The 25,444-nt window shown below is 34.5% G+C and overlaps 1 protein-coding gene across 3 annotated transcripts in view; it reads right to left on the bottom strand.

Annotated features, from left to right (window-relative positions):
* The window catches only part of nrp2a (neuropilin 2a), a 90,902-nt gene that overhangs the window by 16,728 nt on the left and 48,730 nt on the right, over nt 1–25,444 (bottom strand). For all 3 annotated transcript variants that reach the window (XM_051111020.1, XM_051111026.1, XM_051111036.1), the window contains exons 7-13: nt 24,766–24,921; nt 14,762–14,906; nt 13,676–14,025; nt 13,354–13,498; nt 5,853–5,936; nt 5,261–5,422; nt 955–1,214 (exon numbers count right to left, since the gene is read on the bottom strand). In XM_051111020.1, the coding sequence (XP_050966977.1) occupies nt 955–1,214; nt 5,261–5,422; nt 5,853–5,936; nt 13,354–13,498; nt 13,676–14,025; nt 14,762–14,906; nt 24,766–24,921 (1,302 nt within the window). The remainder of the gene's footprint in view (nt 1–954; nt 1,215–5,260; nt 5,423–5,852; nt 5,937–13,353; nt 13,499–13,675; nt 14,026–14,761; nt 14,907–24,765; nt 24,922–25,444) is intronic.

Genomic DNA, 25,444 nt, shown 5'->3' with positions numbered 1-25,444 from the left:
TCTCAGAACTGCATGATACAAACTTGTAATTCTGACTTTTTCCTCAGAAATGTGTGATACAAACTCACAATTTTGACCTTTTTCTTAGAATTGCATGATACAAACTTGCAATTCTGACTTTTTATCAGAATTGCATTATACAAACTCACAATTTTGACTTTTTTCTTAGAATTGCATGATACAAACTTGCAATTCTGACTTTTTTCCTTAGAATTGTAATACAAACTTGCAATTCAGACTTTTCTCAGAATTGATACAAACTCAGTTTTGACTTTTTTCTCAGAATTGCGTGATACAAACTTGAAATTCTGACTTTTCTCAAAATTCGCATGATACAAACTCACAATTCTGACTATTTTTTGTGATACAAACTCACAATTCAGACTTTTTTCTCAATTGCATGATAAAAACTTGCAATTCAGATTTTTTTTTCTCAGAATTATTTGATACAAACTCAGAATTCTGACTTTTTTCTCAAAATTCCATGACACAAACTCACAATTTTTTTTTTTTCTCAAAATTGCATGATACAAACGTGCAATTCAGACTTTTTTTCTTGCAATTATGAGTCATAAAGTCAGAATTGTGGGATATAAAATCGCAATAGTGAGTTATAACGTCCAATTCTGAGGGGAAATAAGATCTATATATCACAATTCATATCCATATCTCACAATTCTGACTTAATAACTCACAATTGTGTGTTTTAAAATCAGAATTGCAAGATATATACTCGCAGTTCTAAGAAAAAAGTCAGAATTGCAAAGCTGATAACTCACAATTCTGAGAAAAAAGTCTGAATTGCGAGATAAAAAGTTGCAATTACCTTTTTCAACTTATTATTCAGTGGTGGAAAAGGGCTTCCATAATATAATATAATATAATATAACATAACATAACATAACATAACATAATATAATATAATATAATATATTACATGTCTAATCTGCTTACCTGAAATTCATTGGGAGATCGAGGTATGATGGTACGTCCTTCTTTCCAGATGGGCTCCTGGTCTCCACGGAGGGACCAGAGGAGGGTTTCCTCTTGGTGTTTGTTCTGCAGCAGAACCCTCAGGGTCCCCTGATCCTCCAGCTGATAGGAGAACATCAGGCAGAGTGGTCCGGTGTCGGGATCCACAGTGGGACTGAACAGCCGGGCTTTCTGGCCTTGCGTCTCAGGACTGGCCTCAATGTACAGGTAGTTTCCCAAACCTGTGAAAAAAAAAGCATATCACTATCTTCTACAGAGTGACAGATGAAAATGTTGCTGTCTTTTGGTTAGTCGCATGTAATCTTGTTCATTCCCTGCTGGGCAAAAAGTGGCATTCAGCACATGACATTTTAACAGTCTGGTTTGTGTCACCACGGGTCCGACCTATCAAACAGCCAGCGAGCGCTTCCTGAACCCAAACTGTGTTTCCAAGCAACATGTTTCTCTCGTCCCGCCCGTCTAAACGTCATGCTGTGTGATTATACGGAAAAGTCAAGTGTGTCATTGTGGGAAAAGTCAAGCACTTCGTCATTAGTATTAGTGTCGTTCGTGAGCGACGGTAGCCCACTAGGCTCTACTGTAGGCACTTTAGGTGACGGCAGGTGTCTGTTTGCTAAGCCGAGAGTGAAAGAGCGTTAAGTGGGAGCAAGGCACGACCCCCACAGTGAAGAAAGAGCGGAGAGACAGGTGCACACTCTTTTATCTCTCTATATATTTGCGAATAATCTTTCCAGACGTTTCAAGGTCAAAAGGATCTTGAAAAAAAGCTCACACAGTGGCGGCCGGCAGCTCTCTGGGCAATCCGATTGGACGAGGAGGAGGCATGTGACCTACTGGAGTCTTAAACATTTTGAGGACTGTCAGAAAGCGCCTATAACACCTTGCAGCTGTCGGCACGGCTTGTTAAGTCTTTCAGAGAGGGCATTTAAAATATTCCAAGGCAATGAATTTAAAATAGGTTTAGGATAACAATCCCCTTAACTTCACTGGGAATGCATATATGAGGAGATGTGAAGGGATGGGAAGCGAATATCTTTAATTTATGTGAAAAAAAATCCCCTTTTTGATCGTAAGTACTATATTTATAAGGGGAAACGAATAATGATCTCTTGAAAGAGGCTCTAAGTACATGGAAGTCTATGCAAAAATCCGCCTGGAAGGCAGGTGAAGGACTGGAATACATGGTTGGAAATGCAGTTTTCCACAAGAATCTGCGCCTCTGAAGTCAATTAAACATACTCGGATTCAACCCTTTGCCACACGGCAGCTGAAAGAGACTGAATTAGGGGTTTTCTGAACTTCCAGAAAGGAAGCATGGGAAATTGCAATGCTTCTTACATTTTAAATGGTTTTGAAACAAAATAAATGATCAAACAATATGACTTAGCACAATCTACAGCACATATATGATATTTAATGGGCCCTATGATTTCCAGTCATAAAAATGGAATTTACTAAATTTACTGAATTTACTGAATTTACTGAATTTACGGAATTTACGGAATTTCTCTGCCGTCTCAAAATATGAGTACATTAACACATAAACATATTAACCTGAATTGGATTTAACTTCAAACTGCGATAGAAATATATTACTTAATGTTAAAACATTATTTTTAAGAAATATTTACCAGAAAAATGTAAATACACAACATATTCACAGTATTTTTATAAGATCAATTATTTAGAAATGCAGTGAAACCATTAAAATGGAATCCAGAAAATTAATGGAAAACACAGAATTTGTTAAAAATTAAATTTCATTTTAGAAAATAATAAAAGGTATTTTTTGTGGCCTTATAAATTTTCATTAAAATTTTATGTGGCCTAAATAAACAAAATAAATAAAAAAGAATCAAGAATTTAAAAAAAGAACATTTCTTAAATAAATGCTGTTCCTGTATTACGCTTAATATTACGTTTTTAACATGGATAATAATGAAAAAAAAAATCTTGATAAGCAAACCATTTTTAAAGGACCATGTGAGAATAAATTACAATTTATAAATAAATAAATAAATAAAAATCTTACCAATCCCAAACTTTTAAACTGTAGTGTATGACTGAAAATATACTGGAAATGTCAAATCTAAAATATAAAATGAATTCTAACTTATAAAAATATAAAATAGTTCTAAAATCTGACAGAATTAGCCACATTTGAAACTGTTGTAAAACAGCCAAAATATGTATACCAGTGACCTCACATCAATTGAATTCTATATTAATGTTTGGCAACTGTAGACAGCCTACAGTTATAGTACTAGGCGAAAGAATTATTTATTGTGTTTATTGTTAATAATGAATCCAGTTATTTATTGAACAGTGCCATCCCAATCATTTTGCTGTTGTTGCTTTTTTATAAAGCAATATTTCAGTCGAGACCAAGCATTGTCAAGACTTGACTCTTAAATGTGGTGAAATGACTGCAACACATGTCCTAAAGTGGCATGTTGCTTTGTTGAAGGCAGTGTGAAAAGGTGCCCTATTTTACTTTCACAGTCTGACGTGTTTCAGAATAAAACTAAATATTAATGAATACAAACATTTAAAAATGTGGAATTAAGCCAAACTTGAAAACTACAAGGGAGGCTGACGCAATGTATAAAAAGCAAAGTTTTGCATTACATCATTTCTTTCTTTCATCAGAAAGTTGTACTAGGAAACTAAATCTTGCTTTTATATTGACAAATATGCAGTAATTTGCAGCCCACTGGTCTCCAGCTTTCAATCAAACAATGATTGTTTCGGCATTCCCAGATTATTTCTGTCTTCACTGCCATGCTTTGTTCCTGGTGTACGCTTCTAATTGCGATGTGTCATGGGATAGAAATAGAGGGAGTGTGACAGTGTTCGGGAGGGAGAAAGGAGGAGAGAAAGCATGCCGAGCATTCATCCTGTTTTCCTCCTCTAGATCTCATGCCAGTGGCTGACATGTGGAAAGCAGACCGCCGTGTACAGAGGGAATGAGGTCACAGGAGTTTACGAGAACACGTACTGAAGTTAGAAAAGGAACTGTTCTGGGAACAGTCAGGGTGCCTCTCTGCTGGGTGAGGTGTTAAACTGATTAAGAGAAACTGATTTGGAATCAGAATAAAGTCATATTATATGAAAAACAGGGCACAAGATACCCCCCTCTATCTACATTGGCATCAATTTCTATGTGGGGGGCAATCTGGTTTATACTGGTTAGTACTAGTTTGGTGCAAGTCAAGATGTTCACTCTCTATTTAGTGATAGTTGTTCACGAGTCCCTTGTTTGTCCTCTTAAACTCCCAGTTGTTCTTCAGAAAAATCCTTCAGGTCCCACAAATTCTTTGGTTTTTCAGAATGTTTGAACCCTTTCCAAGAATGATGGTATGATTTTGAGATCCATCTTTTCACACTGAGGACAACCGAGGGACTCATATGCAACTATTACAGAAGGTTCAAACACTCACTGATGCTCCAAAAGGAAAAACAATGCATTTAGAGCCGGGGGGTGAAAACTTTTGAAGGGAATGAGGATGTGTACATTTTTCTTATTTTGTCCAAGTATTTTTTTTTTTTTCATTTAGTACTGCCCTTCATAAGCTACAGAAGATACTTGCATGTTCCCCAGAAGACAAAATAATTTACATTTACCCTGATCTTCGAATTCAAAAGTTTTCATCCCCCGGAAACATAATGCAGTAGCCAGGGGATGAAAACTTTTGAATGCATTGTTTTTCCTTCTGGAGCATCAGTGAGTGTTTGAACCTTCTGGAATAGTTGCATATGAGTCCCTCAGTTTTCCTCAGTGTAAAAAGATGGATCTCCAAATCATACAGTCATTGTTGGAAAGGGTTCAAACACACAAATATGCTGAGAAACCAAAGAATTTGTGGGACCTGAAGGATTTTTCTGAAGAACAACGGGTAGTTTAACTTTTCAGGACAAACAAGGGACTCATGAACAACTATCATTAAACAAAAAACACAGCTGTTGGTCATTCAGATAACAACACAGTATTAAGAATCAAGTGTATATAAACTTTTGTATATACTTTTTTATACCTGGCTTTAATAAATAGAATATAAAATAGAACTGTTTTTCTGATAGTGTAAGTGATGATTATTTAACCAAGAAAATGTGACTTATATAATACGATATAATAAAATTTTTGTGAAAGATTGTTTTTTCAAAAGCTCTCCCTTTCCAAGCCTGCACACAGACGAGAGCCTACAGGCATGACGACCTCTACGCATGTGAATGTGTGTGTGAGTCTGTGTGTGAATGTAATACTCACTGTTTGAGCCCATGGAGAGATCTTGACTCTGACCCAAGGCGGTGCTTTTGCTGGAGCTGTGTAGCGCCCAGCTGAGGTCAGACTCTGGGTCAAGGGTCCAACCACACAATCCTTGCTCAAAATCACACAGTCCTTTGTGAGACGGCAGGGCAGCACTGGTAACTGACGGATAGAGTACATCAATACATTCGCATTAATATTCATCAACCCTGGCAAAACATTGGACGACTAACAGCACTTAAAGCTAAACTGAGCTCTGACCTTTGACCTCAGCTGCATCAGTGTGCAAAAATATAAACATCTCAACAACTCTGCCAAAAGAAGATCTTGATACTGTAACTTATGTTTAAGGGCTATGGATACTTATTGAATAAAAAAGTGGTATAACTTATGCAAGTGCTTATAGGTCACACATGCACATATTTTCCCAAGCTTTTCTTGTGAAAATACATTTATGCGTGGTAGACTGATTTCCATTTCACAAATGCATGAAACAACAACCCAAATGTGGCTTAGGTTTAGGGTGTTTGTGAAGTGTATTCATGTATTGTAAAAAAAAAAGCATACATTCTGTGCTTAGATCTAAACCAACCTGGACTAGGTTTCTGCGTCGTGGTGGTTCCTACAGAGGATGCATGAGTTGGTTTGGATGTCTCTACAGCTGGTGTGGAGGTTTCTGCAGAGGAAACACATAATTACCAATCTTATCTTAACCCAGACCAGAATGCATTTCCATTCTAACAAATGTCTTTTTCTTTCCATTTCAAATGAGATTCCTTTTCATTTTAATTATGCAGCCAGCCATGAATCAGATACCCATAAATTAAATCATAAAGCTCCAATTTCTGAATTTATGCCAGTGCAGAGGCGAACATAAACTATGTGCACAGTATGCAAAACTATAATTTTGTCCCCGTATCGCCTGCAGGTCTTTGCATCTGTCTTAAATGATGACATCAGACTGATAGATGGTGTTGCTTTAGGGAGAAAAACCAGACAAGCCATGGGGTGTTGAATGAAAACAACACATGTATACATACACGCATACTAATATATAGGACCTTCAATCCATTATGCTTAAAAAAATTTAGCTGTTAAAAAAAAAGTTCAAAAGAGTACATTTTGCTACGAATTTTAAATTATACAGGCCACAAAATGCCTCCTATAAGACCTGAAACATTTTCACCATTAAAACGAGAACAAACATAATCTGTCAACAAGATAAAATAAAATGAAACAAAATAAAATAAAATAATAATTATTATTTAAATAAATAATATTACATTAATCTTAATAATTATGAATATTAACATAATCTACCAATAGGGAAAAAAATAAAATAAAATAAAATAAAATATGTACACTGAAAATAATAACTATTATTGTAAATAAATAATATTACATTAATATTAGTAACTATGAATATTATGAAATGACTCCAATAATGCCTGAAACATTTTCACCATTAAAACAAGAACAAACATAATCTATCAAGGGAAAATAAAATAATAAAATAAAATAAAATAAAATAAAATAAAATAAAATAGGTATTTTAAAAATAATTATTGTTTTAAATAAATAATATTACATTAACATTAGTAATTATGAATATTAAGAAATGCCTCCTATAATAAAGGGAAGATAAAATAAAATAAAATAAAATAATAAAAACAAACATAAAATAAAATAAAATATGTCCTCTGAAAATAATCATTATTATTTTAAATCAATAATATTACATTAATATTAGTAACTATATATATATATATATATATATATATTTTTTTTTTTTTTTTTTTTTTTTACTGGAAAACAATTTTAAAAATACAGATTAAGAAATTATTTATGCAATGATGTTGGAGTGAATTTTCTTTCTTTAAGAAAAATATTCAGATTTCTAGTTGGTGAAATAATACTTTAGCAATCTTGCAAATTACCTAGGAAACCAACAGAATCAAGTGAAAAGGTTTTAGACTTAAATAAGCACAGAAGTACATCTAGCGTTCCACCCGAACGGTCACTCACAGTAGTTTCTGCAAAGGAAGCGAATCGGTGCATACATTAATATTTTGAATTCATAAAAGGTGAGCCACAGCTGGTGATATTTGTCACTGTAATGCCATGGCCTTTTCTGAAGCAATTAGCCAGCTAATACCACTTCCTCTGCCCTATCGCTAACTGCCTCCCTCTCTACGCCGTCCTCTTTCCCTCGATCATTCTTTCATATGCCTCCACACCTGCAGCCTCTGTCCATTTGTTTTTCTTTGTTTTCTGATTCAATTAGTGCAGGGATGACAGATAAATATCATCACCTGTGCAGGACGACGCTCGTGCGCGCGTACGCACGTGTGCAAACCTTCTCCACGCCTTGAAGATGCTCTGTCAGTGTTTAAAGGTCGCTGTGTGTCACGGTGTAATGATTTTGACCTTTCAGAGATGTGACAGTTGTGTCAGCACAACAGACAAGACAAATATAGGGAACGTTGTCACAAACCGCTCGCTGTACTGCTACCGTCACACTACAAGGCTGTTGTAAAAGCTAGGAAGCACAATTATGCATCCTTCCAAGTCAACGACAGCGTGTACATTTCACTGCAATCCCAGAATGCACTGCGATGGGCTCACACAAAAAACTGAACCAAGATGGTGAGTGAGTAGCCTTTATTTTGTTTTTTAGTTTTTAATTTTAATTTTAAGTATTTCTTTTTATTATTTTATATTTTTATTTCTATTTAGTTGATTTTTTTTACATTTCAGTTTTAACTTTAGCAATTTAACTTATTTCAGTTGGTTGCTAAAGTAACTTCTCAAATTTTTTTATTATTATTATTATTTTTTATAATTATTATATTTATTAATAATCTAAAGTAGCTTTTATTTTTGTTTTTCAGTTTTCAATTTTAGTAAGATTTTTTTTAGTAATTTTGTTATTTTTATTATTTATTTTTGTCTTTTTAAAATAATTCTATTTAGCTTAAATTTGTTTTATTTCAGTTTTAACTTTAGGAATTCAATTTATTTCAGTTAGTTGCCTTAGTAATTTCTCAAAGTTTTTTGTTTGTTTGTTTTGATTTGTTTTGTTTACAATGTAAGGTTTTCATCTATTATTTTATTTCAACTTTATTTCAATTACCAAAAAGAATTTTCAAGAATTTGCATTAAAAAAAAAAAAAAAAAAAAAAAAAAAAAAAAGCGATACTTAACTATGGATAATTTATATGACAGAATTTTCTTTTTATGAGTGTACATGCATATATGTCTGCATGTGAACTATTTATTTAATGGCAAATTCATTAAATGCATTAACTGTTAAATTTAGTAGCCTTCAACATATTCTCAAATATTAATAAGAAAAAAAACTGTAGAAAACAGAAAAGGTGCTGGTAATTTTCCGCCAGGACATTATCTTCCAAGTTACGGTGATATTATTTAGCCCTAAAACACAACACAATCCAATGTGCGATTCAAAATATGGATACAAAAATCAATACAGAAAAAGCCTTCATATTAACAGTGCACTGCGCCCTGTTTTTATAGACATTTCCTAGAGTGAAGGTTATTGCTGTTTCAAAATGGCTGTGTATGTTATCCGTCTCTTTAAAGCATACGTGTAACTGTACACCTCACCGCAGGCTGCAGTTGCCTTAATGTGATTAAGACTAGCGGGAAGATCATTGCCTCCAGTGTGTGTATGAACGCATGTGTGTGTGTGTTGTCTGAGTGTGTTGGAAGTAATGGGAAGTAAGGCAAAGAAATGAAAGCATATTATTGATAGCTGTAATCTGTCTTCCATCCATTCCATTCTGCTCCCCCTTTCTCAGCTCATATCCCATCATTCTCTCCTCTAGCCCCCTACTCTTGTCCTGTCATTTCTGCTTTCATCACATTCTCAGCCTTCCTACAGGAAAGCTGTCACATCGTTCCCCAAAGACCCTGATTCAGCAAAAAATAATAAATCAATAATAAAAAATAGATAAATAAATAAATAACAGAGCCTCAATTATGCATAAAGCTTTTCTGCATATTTCAGCCTGTCAATCACAGCTTGGCAAGGCAGCAGAGAGCAATAGTGCATGCTGGGAAAATAAAGAGCTGCCTTTAGGGCCCCATAATTTACCTCAGACTCATGCAATGTAGTATATATTATATGCATTTGATCGCTTCATGATGAGCACATAAAACCTGAGGAACTGGGAAAATGTTCACATGACAAAATTGCTGAGATAAAATACAAAAAGATTAATTAAACATATTAAAATACTATTTTGACAAACACAAGAATTAAATTCAAAAGTAACTTCAAATGTAACATTTCAATTCAACACCCCAGCAACATCCTAGCAACCACTCAGAATGCTAGTAATCTAATTTGTTTATCCACAAGTACATACTAAGTAACAGAGTGTGGGCAGGTATATGTTTGCATACACAACAACAGCTGTTCTGTGGGATGAACATGTATAACATATGACTTGTGTGTGTGGGAGAGAGAACATGGGAACGAGTGTAATATGGTCTCTGATGAGAAACAGAAAGAGGAGGAGAAGTGAGAAGTGAGAAGCACAGGACCAAAAGAAAAACATTTACACAGCAAGAACACTCCCTGAAAACAAATGGTGGGAACAGAGAGAAAGACTGAATAGAAAACAACGTTAAAACAAAAGAATGGAATTGAGAGAGAGGCTGTGCTTCTTAAAGGGATAGTTCACCCAAAAATTCATTTATTTGCCTATATATAATGAAAAATTAGACCTTAACACATTGAACTTTCATACTTGACAACTTAAACTGAAATAAACTTGTATAGTATTTACTTTGAAACAATATCCACACAGGAACTGCTGTCAAATTTCACAATTACTAAGAAATGAGAAGTAACATTTAAAGGAGAAGTTCATTTGCAGCATAAAAATCCAGAAAAAAAAAAACATCCAGGATGTTTGTGTCTTTCTTTCTTCAGTTGTAAAGAAATTATGTTTCTTGAAGAAAACATTGCATGAATTTTTCTCCATATAGTGGACTTTTAATTAGTTTAAACTTCCAAAATACAGTTTCAGTGCACATTCAAAGGGCTATAAACGATCCCAGCTGAGGAAGAAGAGTCCTATCTAGCAAAACGATCGGTTATTTTCCCAAAAAATTTTGGAAAATGTTTGATCTCAAGCGCTCGTCCTGTCTATTCTCTGTGATGCGATTGCGAACTCTGTGTAATCCGGGTCATTACAGTTAGGGTATGTCCAAAACCTCCCATCTCATTTTCTCCTCCAACTTTAAAATCATCCTGCATCATTGTTTTACCTTTTTTTTTGTAAAGGGCATTTGATCTTTGCAAGTTCACTTTGTAAACACTGGGTCGGTACGTCTGCAGCGATGTAGGACAATTGTGAAGTTGGAGGAGAAAATGAGATGGAAGTTCGCATGCACATCGCAGAGAATAGACAAGACGAGCGTTTGAGGTTGTAAAATGTATTTATTTTTTTTTTAGAAAATAACTGATCGTTTCGCTAGACAAGACACTTCTTCCTCAGCTGGGATCATTTAGAGCCCTTTGAAGCTGCGTGGTAAATGCATTTTGGAAGTTTAAACTTGCAGGCACCACAGAAGTCTGGAATTCTGGAATGTTTTCCTCAAGAAAGAAAGACACGAACATCTTGGATGACAAGGGGGTGAGTAAATTATCTGTAAATTTTTGTTCTGGAAGTGAACTTCTTTAATTTAAAAAAAAGTGAAAATACCCCACAGATCATTTATTATATCACTTGAAAATGCCTATTTTGAGTGGAAGAAAACACACTGTTTTCATGCAATGTCTCTTTAAATGCAAATGAGCTGCTGCTTCCAGCCCCCTTGTCCAGAATAGGACTGTGCCTGTACGGCTCGTAGCTCAGATACTCTGCTAAAAATCATCTGTTTGGTTTTTATTATCATGTCTATCACGCTGCATGCGTTTTAAACCATATCAATAGCTCTCTTTCATGTCTTATTGCGCTTAAATTGTCAAATACACACAAGTTTATGTTAAAAACACATGAGTTACAAAAACAGTCGGTTATGTCTGTGAAGTTAAACAGCTGCAAAAAAAATGGCATGTTTATATTAGATCTGTGTGGCAGCAACGTAATATACAGTAAATAAATCAATAAATCCACTGCTCTCTTGTTTCCTGAGGCTGGGACTCTTAACTAGTGTTCTGTGCTTGTCTGTGCAGCCAGTGACAGAACAATTAGCCTGCTTTGCTCAAACTTTTGCCACGGCGTTAGAACTAAAACAAAATGACAGCATGTGGGTGGAAACATGCAGATTAAGAGGTGGTAATATTATAATTAAAATCCCCTTTCTACATCATGAGGGAAGTGAAATCTGCGTGGCTTGTTTTTTTCACAAGCATGTTTTTGGGTTGGTAGATTTTATATATCTTATATATCTGATACCATTACCGAACTGCCACATTTTATAAGTGTGAGAGTTTCTACATTTGCATTGCTGATCAATCAATCCATGTTGAAGTTCTCTAGAACTTTGAGCATTTGGTTTCCGCACCTAAAAGTGGAGCATACTGTACATTTGCATACACACACACTCAATCAGACGTATCTCCAGCAGCTCTATGATAAATTATACAACAGAGAGGATAATTGGCACAGAGGGTAGCCGTCTGATTATAGTAGTGCTGCGTGAGTGTGTTTGTGTGAGTGTGGCTTTCATGTTTATAATATTGTAGACGTGGGAATGTATTTGTTGCAGGTGATGCTCTAGTAAGTCTGGTCAGATCGAGACAAACAATGCAAAATAATTGATAATAGCAGGTGCTCCAACAGGAAACAAAAAATTCTTTAATTTCACATTAGTAGCTTCTAGAAAGTGATGTGATTAAATGGTGAGCATTTATATTTTTTTACTGAGAAATAGATCTCAGGACTTTAACATGAGCTCCTCATAAGTTAAAGAAATCTTAAAATGCGCACAAAATCAGTGATTTCAAAATAAACTCTTCTAATAGAAAAGTGCCATCAACATCTATTTAATTGCTCTACATTCAGCATATTAGAATGATTTCTGAAGGATCATGTGGCACTGAAGACTGATGTAATGATGCTAAAATTCAGCTTTGCATCACAGGAATAAATTCTATTTTAAAGTATATTAAAATAGAAAACAGCTATTTTAAATTGCACAAATATTTCACAATATTACCTTTTTTCTGTATTTTTAATCAAATAAGCGTAGCCTTGATGAGCATAAAGACTTCTTTAAAAAAGATGAAAAATCTTACTGATCTTTCCCAAACTTTTGAACGCAGTGTTATTTCTTCAAAGAGAAACATCTAAAACAAAGATAAATGGGAATACACTACCAAAAAAATTCCATTTTAAGTAAATGCTATTTTTTTGAACTTTCTATTCATCAAATAAACCTTGAAAAATAAAAATGTACAATGGTTTCCACAAAAAACTTTTATATTAAGTAGCACAAGCGTTTTCAGCATTGATAATACTATGACTATGTTTTTGAGCAGCAAATCAGCATATTAGACTGATTTCTGAAGAATCATTCAGCTTCGCATCACATGAAAATTCAGCTTTGTATCACAGAAATAAAATACATTTAAAAAAAATTTCAAGTAGAAAACTGATTTTTTAAATTGTAATAATATTTCACAATATTATTGTTTTTAACATATTTAAAAAATTTTACCAAACCCTAACTTTTAAACAATAGTGTATGCAGCACACACACAACTGAGACGTCATACAAAAGCTTATGCCTTAAAATTCATCCAGGCTCCACCAATTTTTAATGGTTGTTCTCTCCTATCCACTTCGCTTAGAGACAATCCCCGTTTCCATGTTTCTATTTTGTCTTCACATCAGTTTATCCATTTTCTTTTACTTCTCCCCACCAAAAATGAAAAAAATAAAAACATTTACAAGCTGCAATAGCTTTCAGCTGACGGTGTGTTTTTGAGCAGCTGCTCAGTGTCAGTTGTAGAGACTGAGAATAAATTTCACCCTACAGCTGGAACTGCCCAATCATCACCGAGTAATTTAGCTTATGATTTCACGACAGTGGTGCAGCTGAGAGCTGTGTCCTACCTGGCAGGTTGCAGCCCAGGACTTCCATTCTCATTCCGATCCCTGCCGGAGACCAGCGCTCTGGATAGATGCGGATAAACTGTGCAGCCAGTTCCTCGAAACGCCTCAGCTCTGGGGTGTCATAGTGTGTGTTCCCCTCAAAAAGCTATGGAAAGAAAATGGTTTACACACACATTGAATGTAGGCATCTAAACAGGTATCACAGGTGTGGTTAACCTGCTAGTAAAAATGATCCAAGCTGGTCTAGATGGTTGATCAGCTGGACTTCCATCTAGTGAACATGCTGCATATAATTATATTACACTCCGGATAAATTCAATACCTTGGCCATGCTAGTCTTGCTATCCATTACAAAGTTCCAGTCTTTCCCATTCAGGCTGTGCGCTAGACGGTACTTCCGAACAAAAGCCCGGTTCTCTGAGCTGGTTGCTCCTTCCCCGCTTCGTGCTCCTTGGGTTATCACTCCTCGCACTGTCTTGGGCATCCCGAGGTCCACCTGCAACCATTCTTCCCCAGCTATAGGCTGGGTAGGGCCGGGAAACCATCCTGATCTACTGGCCACCAGACGTGCTGCTCCAGGAGCCCAGTGAAGGTCCCTTACTGAGGAAGCTGTGATCTGGGAATCAGGGAGGAGCCCGGACAACATTCCCTGGAGCTCCGAACAAGGAGCATCTGAGATAAAAGAGAACAAGAGAAATGTACACACGACTTCGTCATAGAATCGTTTTGAATATAAGCTCCATATTTTTAATTTCTTAGATTATTTTGTCTAAAGGTTAAAAAAAATGCATGGTTAATTTTCATGTCATTGCTATTAAACCTGATGTGATGTGTCTTTGCTTTATAACAGAATGTGCACACATTAGATATGAGATCTACGACATCTCTCAGACAAGAGAAATATTATATTTTTTTTTTAATCCATTCCAAATAAAAAAAAAATCCTCACCAAGGATGCATTTATTTGTGCTGCTTAATTTTTTTTTTTTTTGGAACCTGTGATACCTTTTTCAGGATTTGATTATTAAAAAAAATAAAAAAAAGAACAGCATTTATTCAAAAGAGAAATCTTTTATAAAGATTTAAGTATTACATATATTTAAGTTTTATCAATTTGACACAAATAATATTCATTTCTTACAAAAAAAGGAAGAAAAAAATGTACTAACCCCATAATTTTGAAAAGAAGTCTATACTGTTACAATACATTTCTATTTCAAATAAATGCTGTTCTTTTTAACTTTTTATTCCTTAAAGAATCCTGAAAAATATATCATAGGTTCAAAAAAAAATTAATCAGTATATTATAATATAATAAATAATAACAAATCAGCATGTTAGAATGTTTGAACGGCAGTGTACATTGTATGGTAAGACGAAAACAAATTTCTCGACTATAAACACTCACCTGTTATTTGGCAGCCATAAAGCTCAAAGCGTAGCGCAATGCCATTATTCCACGACTGTGGCCGAATACGAACAAACCGGGCCAGAACGGGCTGAGGAATACGATTCAACACCACCTCAGACGGGTCAGTGTTGGCATGGAAAATCTGCAAAGAGAGAAAACACACAGCATTGAACACACTTGCTGCAAAGCATCAACAAATCTATTCATTGATTATTATTTTTTTTTAACAAGTGGACTTTTTCCACACTAGAAAGAGTTCTTCCCAAAGGAAACATGTTCTTTCATGATACTCCTATCTCAGAGTTTTGTTTTTCTGCATGCAAAACAGTCAGGATCAATAAAAAGAATTATTATTCCTCTCGTTTTAAGAAACATTCAGCTGAAGGACAGCACATTAGGAATGATGTATTTGCATGCTTGAAAGCCTACTGGTGATGCTTCCTAATTAAAGCATCAGCAGTATTATTGCCCCTTAAGTATTTAACTGTGGTGTATAATTTGTTTGTGCTTTAAACATCAATAAAAAGTCAAACTCCCCGGCTTGTTAAGGAAAGGTGTGCAGTGATCATACTTGTATCTGAGCGGATGACAAAACCGTAAACATACAATAAAGATGACTAAAACACCCTAGCAATGTCTTAAAAGCAAGTAGTTGCATAGAAACACCCTAGCATTTACTTCAGTAAATGTACAAATGTAAATTCCTTTTTGCTGTTATCTTTTTTTCTCAAAGACATCCCTTAAAGCATGTTACAAATTAAAGGTGGGGACATTATAAACTGCTGCGATAAAACACTCTCACCCACATACCTCAGAACCACAAGAAATCCTACAGTTTCTCTGTGGAGCGTGATAAGGGTTAGATTAAACTGAGCACCAGTGAAAAATCTCTAAAGATAAGAGAGGAAGTTCCAATGTAGAGACGAATGGTTGACAGATAACTGAAATGTAAACTAACATAACCTCAAAATGAGGAAAACACAAGACATGCCGTTAGTACGCTTGAGGTTTGAGTTACATAATGGTGTCACGACAAGATAACAGCTATCAAAGCTGAAGAGGAATTATGACTGCATAGATGCGCGTTTGAAGAAGTGACCAACAATTCTAAAGCTAATGAAATGCACACAATCGTTTTCTCGAAGATTTATGCAACAGTCCAACAAACAAGAAGTTAAATATTAAGTAATTTACATTTTTGAAACAATATTGAAAGTTACTTAGTCCGCCAACTAAAACAGCTCCAATCACGGCAGAATCAGCTACTGCGAGTCTCCAGCAACACATAGTAGTGATGTTTCTAAATGAATCAGTGAATCAGCTGATTCATTGACTCACTTAAAGGAACGTATCTGGACTTTTAAGACCAGTCATGTGTTTTCTGCATGAATGAATGACTGTTTTGAACAAAACGGTTCAGTAAATGATTCAATGACTCACTCATAAAGACGGTTCTTTTGAACAAACTGGATGAGCGAATTATCCAAAGAACGATTCATAAGGTTTAGGCACTTGTTTAAATCCTGAATGAATCAGTGATCTTGAATGAACTGGTTGAATGAATGATTCAATGACTTCATTAAGCTATCTGGATTTTTAAGACCAGTCATGTGTTTTCTTCATGAATAAATGACTGTTTTGAACAAAACGGTTCAGTAAATGATTCAATGACTCACTCATTAAGATGGTTCTTTTGAACAAACTGGATGAGTGAATAATTCAAAGACTCATTCATAAGGTTTAGGCACCTGTTTAAGTCCTGAATGAATCAGTGATCTTGAATGAATTGGTTGAATGAATGATTCAATGACCTTGTGAATCTCTTTGGATTTTTAAGACCAATCACATGTTTTCTTAATGAATGAATGACTGTTTTGAACAAAATGGTTCAGTAAATGATTCAATGACTCACTCATAAAGACGGTTCTTTTGAACAAACTGGATGAGCGAATTATTCAAAGAACGATTCATAACGTTTAGGCACTAGTTTAAATCCTGAATAAATCAGTGATCTTGAATGAACTGGTTGAATGAATATCTCAATGACTTTATTAAGCTATCTGGATTTTTAAGACCAGTCACATGGTTTTTTCATGAATGAATGACTGTTTTGAACAAATAGGTTCAGTTAATGATTCAATGACTCACTCATAAAGAAACCCTTGTTTTGTTACTGAACTAATCACATGACCGCATTATTTAAAGAATAGTCACTTTGAATTGGTTGAATGAATGATTCAATGACAATCACAATGCAAGTAACAAATGTGTTATGTTTGTGAATGATTTGCTTTAAATGATTCAATGACTCATTTATAAAGGGAGACACTTGGTCACCACCTACTGGCACACTGATATAGATATATGGGGCTTTAAAAAATACACAGGATATTGAACCTTATGACTATTAAAACGGTTGAAAACACATGACCTCGTGCACACACACATCCGCGTTCTTCCATCCTTGTGGGAGGCTGAGCGCTGGATTCTTAGCCAACCGAAAACATTCCTCACCTGAGATCAAGTGTAACAGAGGCCAAGATGGGCTGTAAGGGCTTTCAAAAGCGAACACACACATAGACACACACACAAGTATCCTGGCTTACTTACAAAGCTGCGACTATGACCAACACCAGTGAGGCAGTGAAACGGGCTGATTAAGTCAAGTGGCACTAGAAAAAGTAGTGGATTAGACGAAGACAAACAAAGAGTCTATTGAACTCGTTTTCACCACCGTTAAATTTTTCCCCATTCCTTTTTGTCCTCAAGGCCTAAACCTCATTCATACCCATTGTTCGCCTCATCCTCTCTATCCAGTGGCCACAAGTCACGTCCCATCGAGAGTTACGGGCTCTGGGCAGAGCAATCCATATGGAAGAATCCCTTTTCTGTGCTATACGCTCAAGGCTACAAATGCTCTATCAACTCCGTGTGAGTGTGCATGTGTGTGTGTGTGTGTGTTTATTCCCAGTAGGGGAATTCAGCACACTCACAAAGGACCACACTCATAATGCTTCAATGATGCAGTGACGGAAGGGTGGAGAGGTGGGGGAAGGTTTTCTCGAACCCTTTTTTTAAAATGCTGATCTCGAGTGTGTTGTGGCTGCTGAAGCCAGACAGACAGACAGTTGACTAGACGGGTGACCCCTTTCCAGACGCTGCAATAGGACGCAGTCAGCCATCCAACTCTGTGGCAAAACATTGTGGCAGCTCTGCAGAGTTCACGGATAACGATGGAAGAGAAGACAGAGGTTAAACGAAAGAGACGGGGAGGAGGAGTGCAGGCTCTGAGAGATGATAACATAGACCAATCAACAAGACTGAAAAAGCATGGGGGGGAAATATCAGAAATACCAGATGAATTGGAAAAATGTGAGAAAGAAGGACTGGCCCACAGTCAGAGTAAATGGCATATTTAATTTGACAGGAATGAACCCGAGGCTGAAGCAGAGTCCATTCAGTGCAATTCATTCATTTCTGTGTAAACTGTTCATATAACAACACTGAAACAAACACTGGTGTAGGATTTACTTTGAAACAATTTTCACTGCTGCAAAACGATTAGTCGCAATTAATCGATTCAAAATAAAAGTGTATGTATGCATGCTATATATGTGTGTACTGTCCATATTTATTATGTATATATAAATACACACATATGTATATATTTAAAAAAAGAAAAATATGTTTTTCCTTAATATATACACTTGTGTGTATTTATATATACATAATAAATATACACAGTACACACACATAGTATGTAAACATAAACCTTTATTTTGAATCGATTAATCGTGACTAATCGGTTTGCAGCCCTAGTATGAATAAATAAATAAATGTCTACTAGCCTTGTTTTTTATTTTATATTATTTTATTGTATTATTTTTTTTTTATTTTATTTTTGTTTTGTTTATTTAGATGAACCAGCTATACCAGAAACAACATGCTGGAAATCTAAACCAGCACTAATCAGGAAGAACCAAAATGGAAATTCATGTTAAGATTAATTCATAAAATCCTGCTTTTCAGCCGTCTGAAATTTTGCAAATATAATATAGCAATATAAAAAAATATAGCAAATTACACACATTGTTGGCAAAACTATCCTTACATAATTCTTCTGCAATTCATTTCAATATTTCAATTATGCGTAAAACCATTCTTAAATTATAAAAATGTAAATTGTTATTTTTCAAGAATGAAGTGCCTAATTTTATGTACTAAGTTATCTTTCTCTTGCATTGAAACAATGTAGTTGCACACATTTTTCTTGCGCCAAAAAAACCAAAAACAAAACAAAACAAACAAACAAACAAACGAAAAACAGAAAGAAACAGGTTGTAAAAATTAAATATTATCTAGAACCTCAAGAAAGACTGGCATAATAAATAACCTGTATTTCCATTCCTACCAGCCTTGTTCTTTTCACATCAAATGGCATCGACTAAAGACTATTAAACATCAAACACAAGGAAAAGAAGTATGGTACAGTTTAAGAGCAGTCAAGAAGGGTCGGAGGTCGAATTGCTTATGGTTAATGCATTCAGGTTTTCTTCACCTGCAGAGATCAAAGATTCCATCAGTGGTTCAACGGCGATCTTTGACCCCTGTCAATAAGCCTAGTTACACAGTTCAGAGGTTAATTAAGATTATAAAGAAGTCTGAGCAACACGCAATGTCTGACCAAGTCATCTTGAATAAAGACCTTTTCCTGTACAAATCAATCAAAGGCTATTTTTTGTTCATAATAGGAGATAATTTCTTGAGAACCAGGCTTTAGCAATAACAAACAGATGGATGGCTTAAAACTTACTTTGTAGAGTAATTTGTTATATTTTTGCTGGGACAAGGTTGTGTAGCCTAATTTAGCACGCTAAATGACCAAATTTCAAATAACCTATAGAGCTATAAGCTGTTTAATCTTTAAGCCATTCAGAGTCATAAACAAGACTAAAATCTGCCTGACAACAACAGAGTTGGCGGCGACCCGTGACGGGATGGTCCCGCCTATCCAGCTGAAGTAGAACGTTAGCTAGGGTAACTAAATAATTAAACCTGCCATGTTGTGCGTCTACGAGTGATAGATCATAAAATTATAAAGACCTTTTCCGCTGTCCCTCCAACGCTAGGAGGTGAAACCCTGCGTGGGTCCATCTCCACCCCGGGGTTGGCCAGAACAGACATCCTACGCAGACTGCTAGGGGACAAAAGGTCTCGAGGTGTTTAAGTATTAATGAAAGTCGTGAAAGAGCATGTCTAGCAAAAGACATGAGCGGAGAAACTAAGTTGAGAAAATAGTAAATGCGTCTTTGGCTATAAAATTTCCAACTTCTAACGTCTGGTGCTTAAAACAGAGCTCTTTAGGGATCATCTTTTAAAGTTTATGAAACTAAATATTCTGAAGGGGACCAAAGGTCTTCAGAGCAATTATCGGATTTTATTATTTACATTAGAATTCTTATGTCATGAAAAATAAATTCAAAATTCAAAAGTAAAAATAAATAAACCTACACCTAATGTTTATTAACATTCATGTAGATTCATTAAAATATTCATTTTTGTTGTTGTTGTTGTTGTTGAATTCCTTTAAACATAAATTATTTACCTGGCGTACCTGAAGTTTTAAATACATTTTTACACAAATAATAAAAAATGAAACGTCTTCCTTCCTATAAATATAATTGATAATATATGTATTAATATTTATAATATATTTATTGTCAATTAAATAAAATATATAAAAATAATAATCTAAATTAATTAATTAATAAATAACACTTCTTAATAAATAATGCTTCTACTTTAAGTCTACTACATATATATATATATATATATATATATATATTTAATGTCAAATAATGTAGTATTAAACAAACAAACAAACACATTTACTGTGTAATAGCCTAATTTAATTATTATTTTTTTATTTTATTTTATTTTATTTTATTTATTTTTGTGGGTGAGATAAACCTCAACTTTTAACTCAACCGGCTTAACTACATCAGCCAGCTACACCAGAAACAATATGCTGGAAATCCAGCTAAACCAGCACTAATCAGATAGAACCAAAATGGAAATTCATGCTAAGATAAATTCATGAATTCATGCTTTTCAGCTGTCTTTTCTCAAACCAAATCTTTCTATCTTTTCTTGGTCCACCTGTTTTCCCTCACTCATCTCTATAGATGAAGATGTTGACAGTTGAAGCTGGTTCCGGTTGGTGGCTCACCAGCCTTAAGCAACGTCTTGAAGAGAAGGAAAACAGACAATGTGTGTGAGAGAGAGACAGCAAATGAACACTGAAGTGTTCACTACTCAACAATACCTGCTCCCCTCCAGTGAGCTTTCTCTCAATGGGGGAAAGAAATGACAAAACACACCCACCCCCCTTAATACCAATTTCTTGTTTTCCATCATCCTGCATCTTTGTGTCTCTTCTTCCATCCTTTTTAACTCTCCCAATCGTCACTTTACTGTCAAGGGCAGCAAACAAAAAAGCTAAATGGCTTTATATGCTATATTCATCATGTATCAAGTGAGTGTGTGACAGATTTATTACTTTCTGTCCACAGGGATTTATAGGAATTTCAATAATAAACAGGATATGTCACAATTTTTCACAACTTGTGGGGCCTTTCTGCCATTTAGTGACTGTATATATGAGTGGTATAAAATATTCATGATATGTTTGCAGTGAGTTTACTGTATATGTAAAAAATTAAGCAACAAAGTGAATACTGTGATATTTTAAAGCGCTTTTATCCTCAGAATAAGGTTGCAGTCATTCGTTGTCCCGTTTCTGGCAAGCACAAGAACGTTAAAGCAGATGTTCAAATTTCAGTAGCAAAAATCAGCAGCATAAATTTTTTATATATTTATGCTTATAAAAGAGCTGACAGCTCACTTTGCTCATCTGTGCTTGTACAAACCCAAATCCAACAAAACACACCAAATATAAACAGCCAACATAATAAAAAGTGTCCATATGTCACTCCACAGAAGCAACTACATGAGTACTTCAAATATGACATGGGTAATTAATCATTATTTATTTAATCATCAAGTGGTTCTCTTATGAATAGACAGCAGAAAGAATAAAATAAAATAAAATAAAATATATTTGAATTCCAGCCTTTTGACTTTTTTTTATTCATTTTATTTTAAGATTATATTTTTTAATCACAGTATACACTGAATATATATATATATATATATATATAAGTATTGTTTAGTGTATTTTAGTCTTTGCATCAGTACATATACATTTTTACAATAATCAAATTCTATTTTGATATTTTTTTTTTCATGAGGATATAGACTGAATATTGTTAAAAGGATAGATAGACAAATAAATAAATAAATAAATATAATAGTGTTGTTTTATAATAGTTTAAAATTTGTTTAAAAATGTTTTGTTATTAAATATAAAATTCAAAAGGAAAAATATTAAATAAACTTACACCTTTATACTTCACACAGATTTTTGTCGTTGCTGTTTAATGCCTTTAAATCTAAATTATTTACCTGGAGTACCGGAAGTTTTAAATACATTTTTAAACAAATAAAATATGAAATGTCTTCCTTCCAATAAACATAATTAATACTATATGTATTAATATTTATAAAATATTTATTGTCAAATAAATAAAATATATAAAAAGAATAATCTACATAAATTAATTAATAAATAATAAGCTTCTATTTTAAGTCTTCTGAAAAACATACTCTCCAACCTGCATAATCAAATACAATTTTATTTTAAATTAAAAGCATTTTAATTTCAATAAATATATATAATAATAAATTGTCAAATAATGTAGTATTGATAAACAAACTGATCATAAATTGATCTTCAATGCATGTTCAAAATGATTAACAATAATAAACAACTCACTATTCAGTATACAAACTAGTTTAACAATTGACATCCCAAACTCTATAATCAAAGCAGTTTGAGACAGGGAATACGTCCGGAGCGTTAATCCCGGTCACGTCTGCAAGTCAATATTACTTTCACATGCGATTTATTCCCAAACAGGAGACTAATCTTTTAATCAAAAGCAGATCCACTAAAAAGACGAGCAAAAGGTTAATCCTAGCACTTCTATTACACGGCGTCCCTTGGCGTAACGTAGAGTTAAAATGCATAAGCGTCTTTCCAAGGCTCTGATTAAACTGTGGCCAATGCGGTTATAGTGGGATTAGTTGTCACGAAAGGAGAAAGAAGATCTTTCGAGCGACGGACAGCGTCAAAACAAATAGAGATTAGGATGTCGTTGGGCAAATGAAGCAATGGCGGTTGATTGATGCTTTAATTACTAGCCGCGCTAATGCTAGCCAAACAAAAGCATTTCCGTCGGGTTTGCTCAGTTGTGTCCTCATCATAATTTGACTTTGGCGTAATAATCTTCACAACCCAAAAGCCGTATATCCTTCTTAAATGTTTTTGATGGAGTTACCGAGGGATGTCCAAAGCTTCATGATTGAATTTGGAAAATTCCTGCCTTTCTCAGAACAAATGTCATATTAGTCTTGATAGGATCAGTCTCAACTTATCTAGAAAGGGAAAATGATTTGAAACGCAGTCTTCGAATGGGTCAAAACCCTGAATTCCGCTAATGTACAAACACGTACCAGCATATCCCACGCTGGTCCAGGTGTGACCGGTCACACAGGTGTGTTTACGGCAGGTAGCTCACAGGCAATAGGAACGGCCAGAGAGATAAGGGTGCAAAAAGGGCCTCATTGTTCGGCGCCATCAGATAACCATCTCTCAACCTGTTCCCATGTCACTTTCTCTGTTTAGACCATCAAAGTTCACCTGGAACTTGAGTTGCTCCTTCCTGCAAATGCCTACAGCAGCTTATGCTAATTCAGTTCAATAGATCTGTGCTAAAATGGAACATCTACCTTCTGATTTCATTAGAATAAGCCATACACTACCAGTCAAATGTTTTTGAATAGTAAGATTTTTAATGTTTTTTAAAAAGTCTCTTCTGCTCACCAAGCCTGCATTTGTTTGATCTAAAGTACAGCAAAAGCAGTAATATTGTGAAATATTTTTACTATTTAAAATATCTGCTTTCTATCTGAATATATTTTAAAATGTAATTTATTTCTGTGATTTCAAAGCTGAATTTTTATCATCGTTACTCCAGTCACATCATCCCATGATGAATCTTTTAGAACATTATAAATCTCTTTATCATCACCTTTGATCAATTTAAAGCATCCTTGCTAAATAAAAGTATTAATTTCTTTCCCAAAAAAAATAAAATAAAATAAAAAATAAATATACTGTTTCCAAACTCTGACTTAACTTTAAAAAATGTAGGAAACCCCTTGCCTTAAAATTATTAAGTAAATAAACGTCATGCATAAAAAATAAGTTCAGTGAATTGTCAAGTTTTTTTCCTCAATTTTTTTTAAGTTGTCAACTTATCGCTTTTGACAGTGATTTATTTCATTTTACCAAGTAATTTAGTTTTTTAGTCTAGCTTTAGGTGTTACCTTAACCTTAATTTATTATTATTACACTTAAGTTATACTAATTCATTATTTATTGCATATGTCATATCATTTTTAATTTATTTGCATACACTACTGTTTGGAACCATTTTAAGTATGAAAGCCTATCAAGTTTGCATTCATTTCATCAACAATACCGCAAAAGTATAATATTGTGGAAAAAAAAAAATTAATTGCTTATTAATAAGTGTTCCCCTTTTGATATTGCTGATGCCTCTATTAATTATGTGTCTGATTTTTAATTTTCAACCTATTTTGGGTTCATTTAAAGCAAGAAATATAGAAAATGTTTAAAAATAGTTGAGTTAAATATAACTACTCAAAAGGTTGGGTTAAACATTAAACCCAACCGCTGGGTCAAAACAATCCAATCGCTGGGTCGAATTTAACACCGTATTTTTAGAGTGTAGTTCTGTTTTTTTTTTGTCAGTTATAAATACATAGTGAACACAAACGTATTGCATGCTCCTTACCTTATGGTTTTTGCCGTGCCGATAGATCATCCAGTCCTCTCCATTAGTGCTGACTTCCAGTTTGAAGGTGGTGACGTAGTAGGACTTATGAGTCTCCTTGGAAATGGCTCCTTGGGTAGCGATCCCGGTCAGAACCTTGAGGAAGTGAAGATCCACCTGGGAAAGGAGAGTGATTGATGAAAGCGGGAAACGGGGAGCGATAACAATGGCCGACTGATCGGACCAAACTTAGTTTCTTTTGACAGCCGATCAATGAGGATTTCTGAAATGAGTAATGAACAGTTCCTCTGCAGTTTATAAATCTATTTTGAACATGTATATTTGGTGATGCCATATCTGTGACTGTAAAAAACAAGGGTGCTATTTTAAAGCAATAACCCCCTTTACAGTAATTTGACCACAGTAAACCAGACCTACACTTTACAATTCAGCATGAAACTCATCTACATGAATGCCAACATGCTAAACAGGTTAACTGCCTTGTCAACAAAATCGCAAAATGTGTGTTTTTTTATGGTGACAATAGCAAAATGCAAAAACAATTACGCTGTAAAAAGTGATTAGTTGACTTAACTTAAAGAAAAAAAAAATAGGAAACCCCTTGCCTTAAAATTATTAAGTAAATAAACGTCATGCAAAAAAATAAGTCAAGTGAATTGTCAAGTTTTTTTTCCTCAAT

Source organism: Labeo rohita, chromosome 1 (genome assembly GCF_022985175.1).
Source record: "Labeo rohita strain BAU-BD-2019 chromosome 1, IGBB_LRoh.1.0, whole genome shotgun sequence".
In the NCBI taxonomy this organism is placed as follows: Eukaryota; Metazoa; Chordata; class Actinopteri; order Cypriniformes; family Cyprinidae; genus Labeo; species Labeo rohita.
Note: the sequence above shows the minus strand (reverse complement) of the source record. Positions and strands in the feature narration are given on the sequence as shown.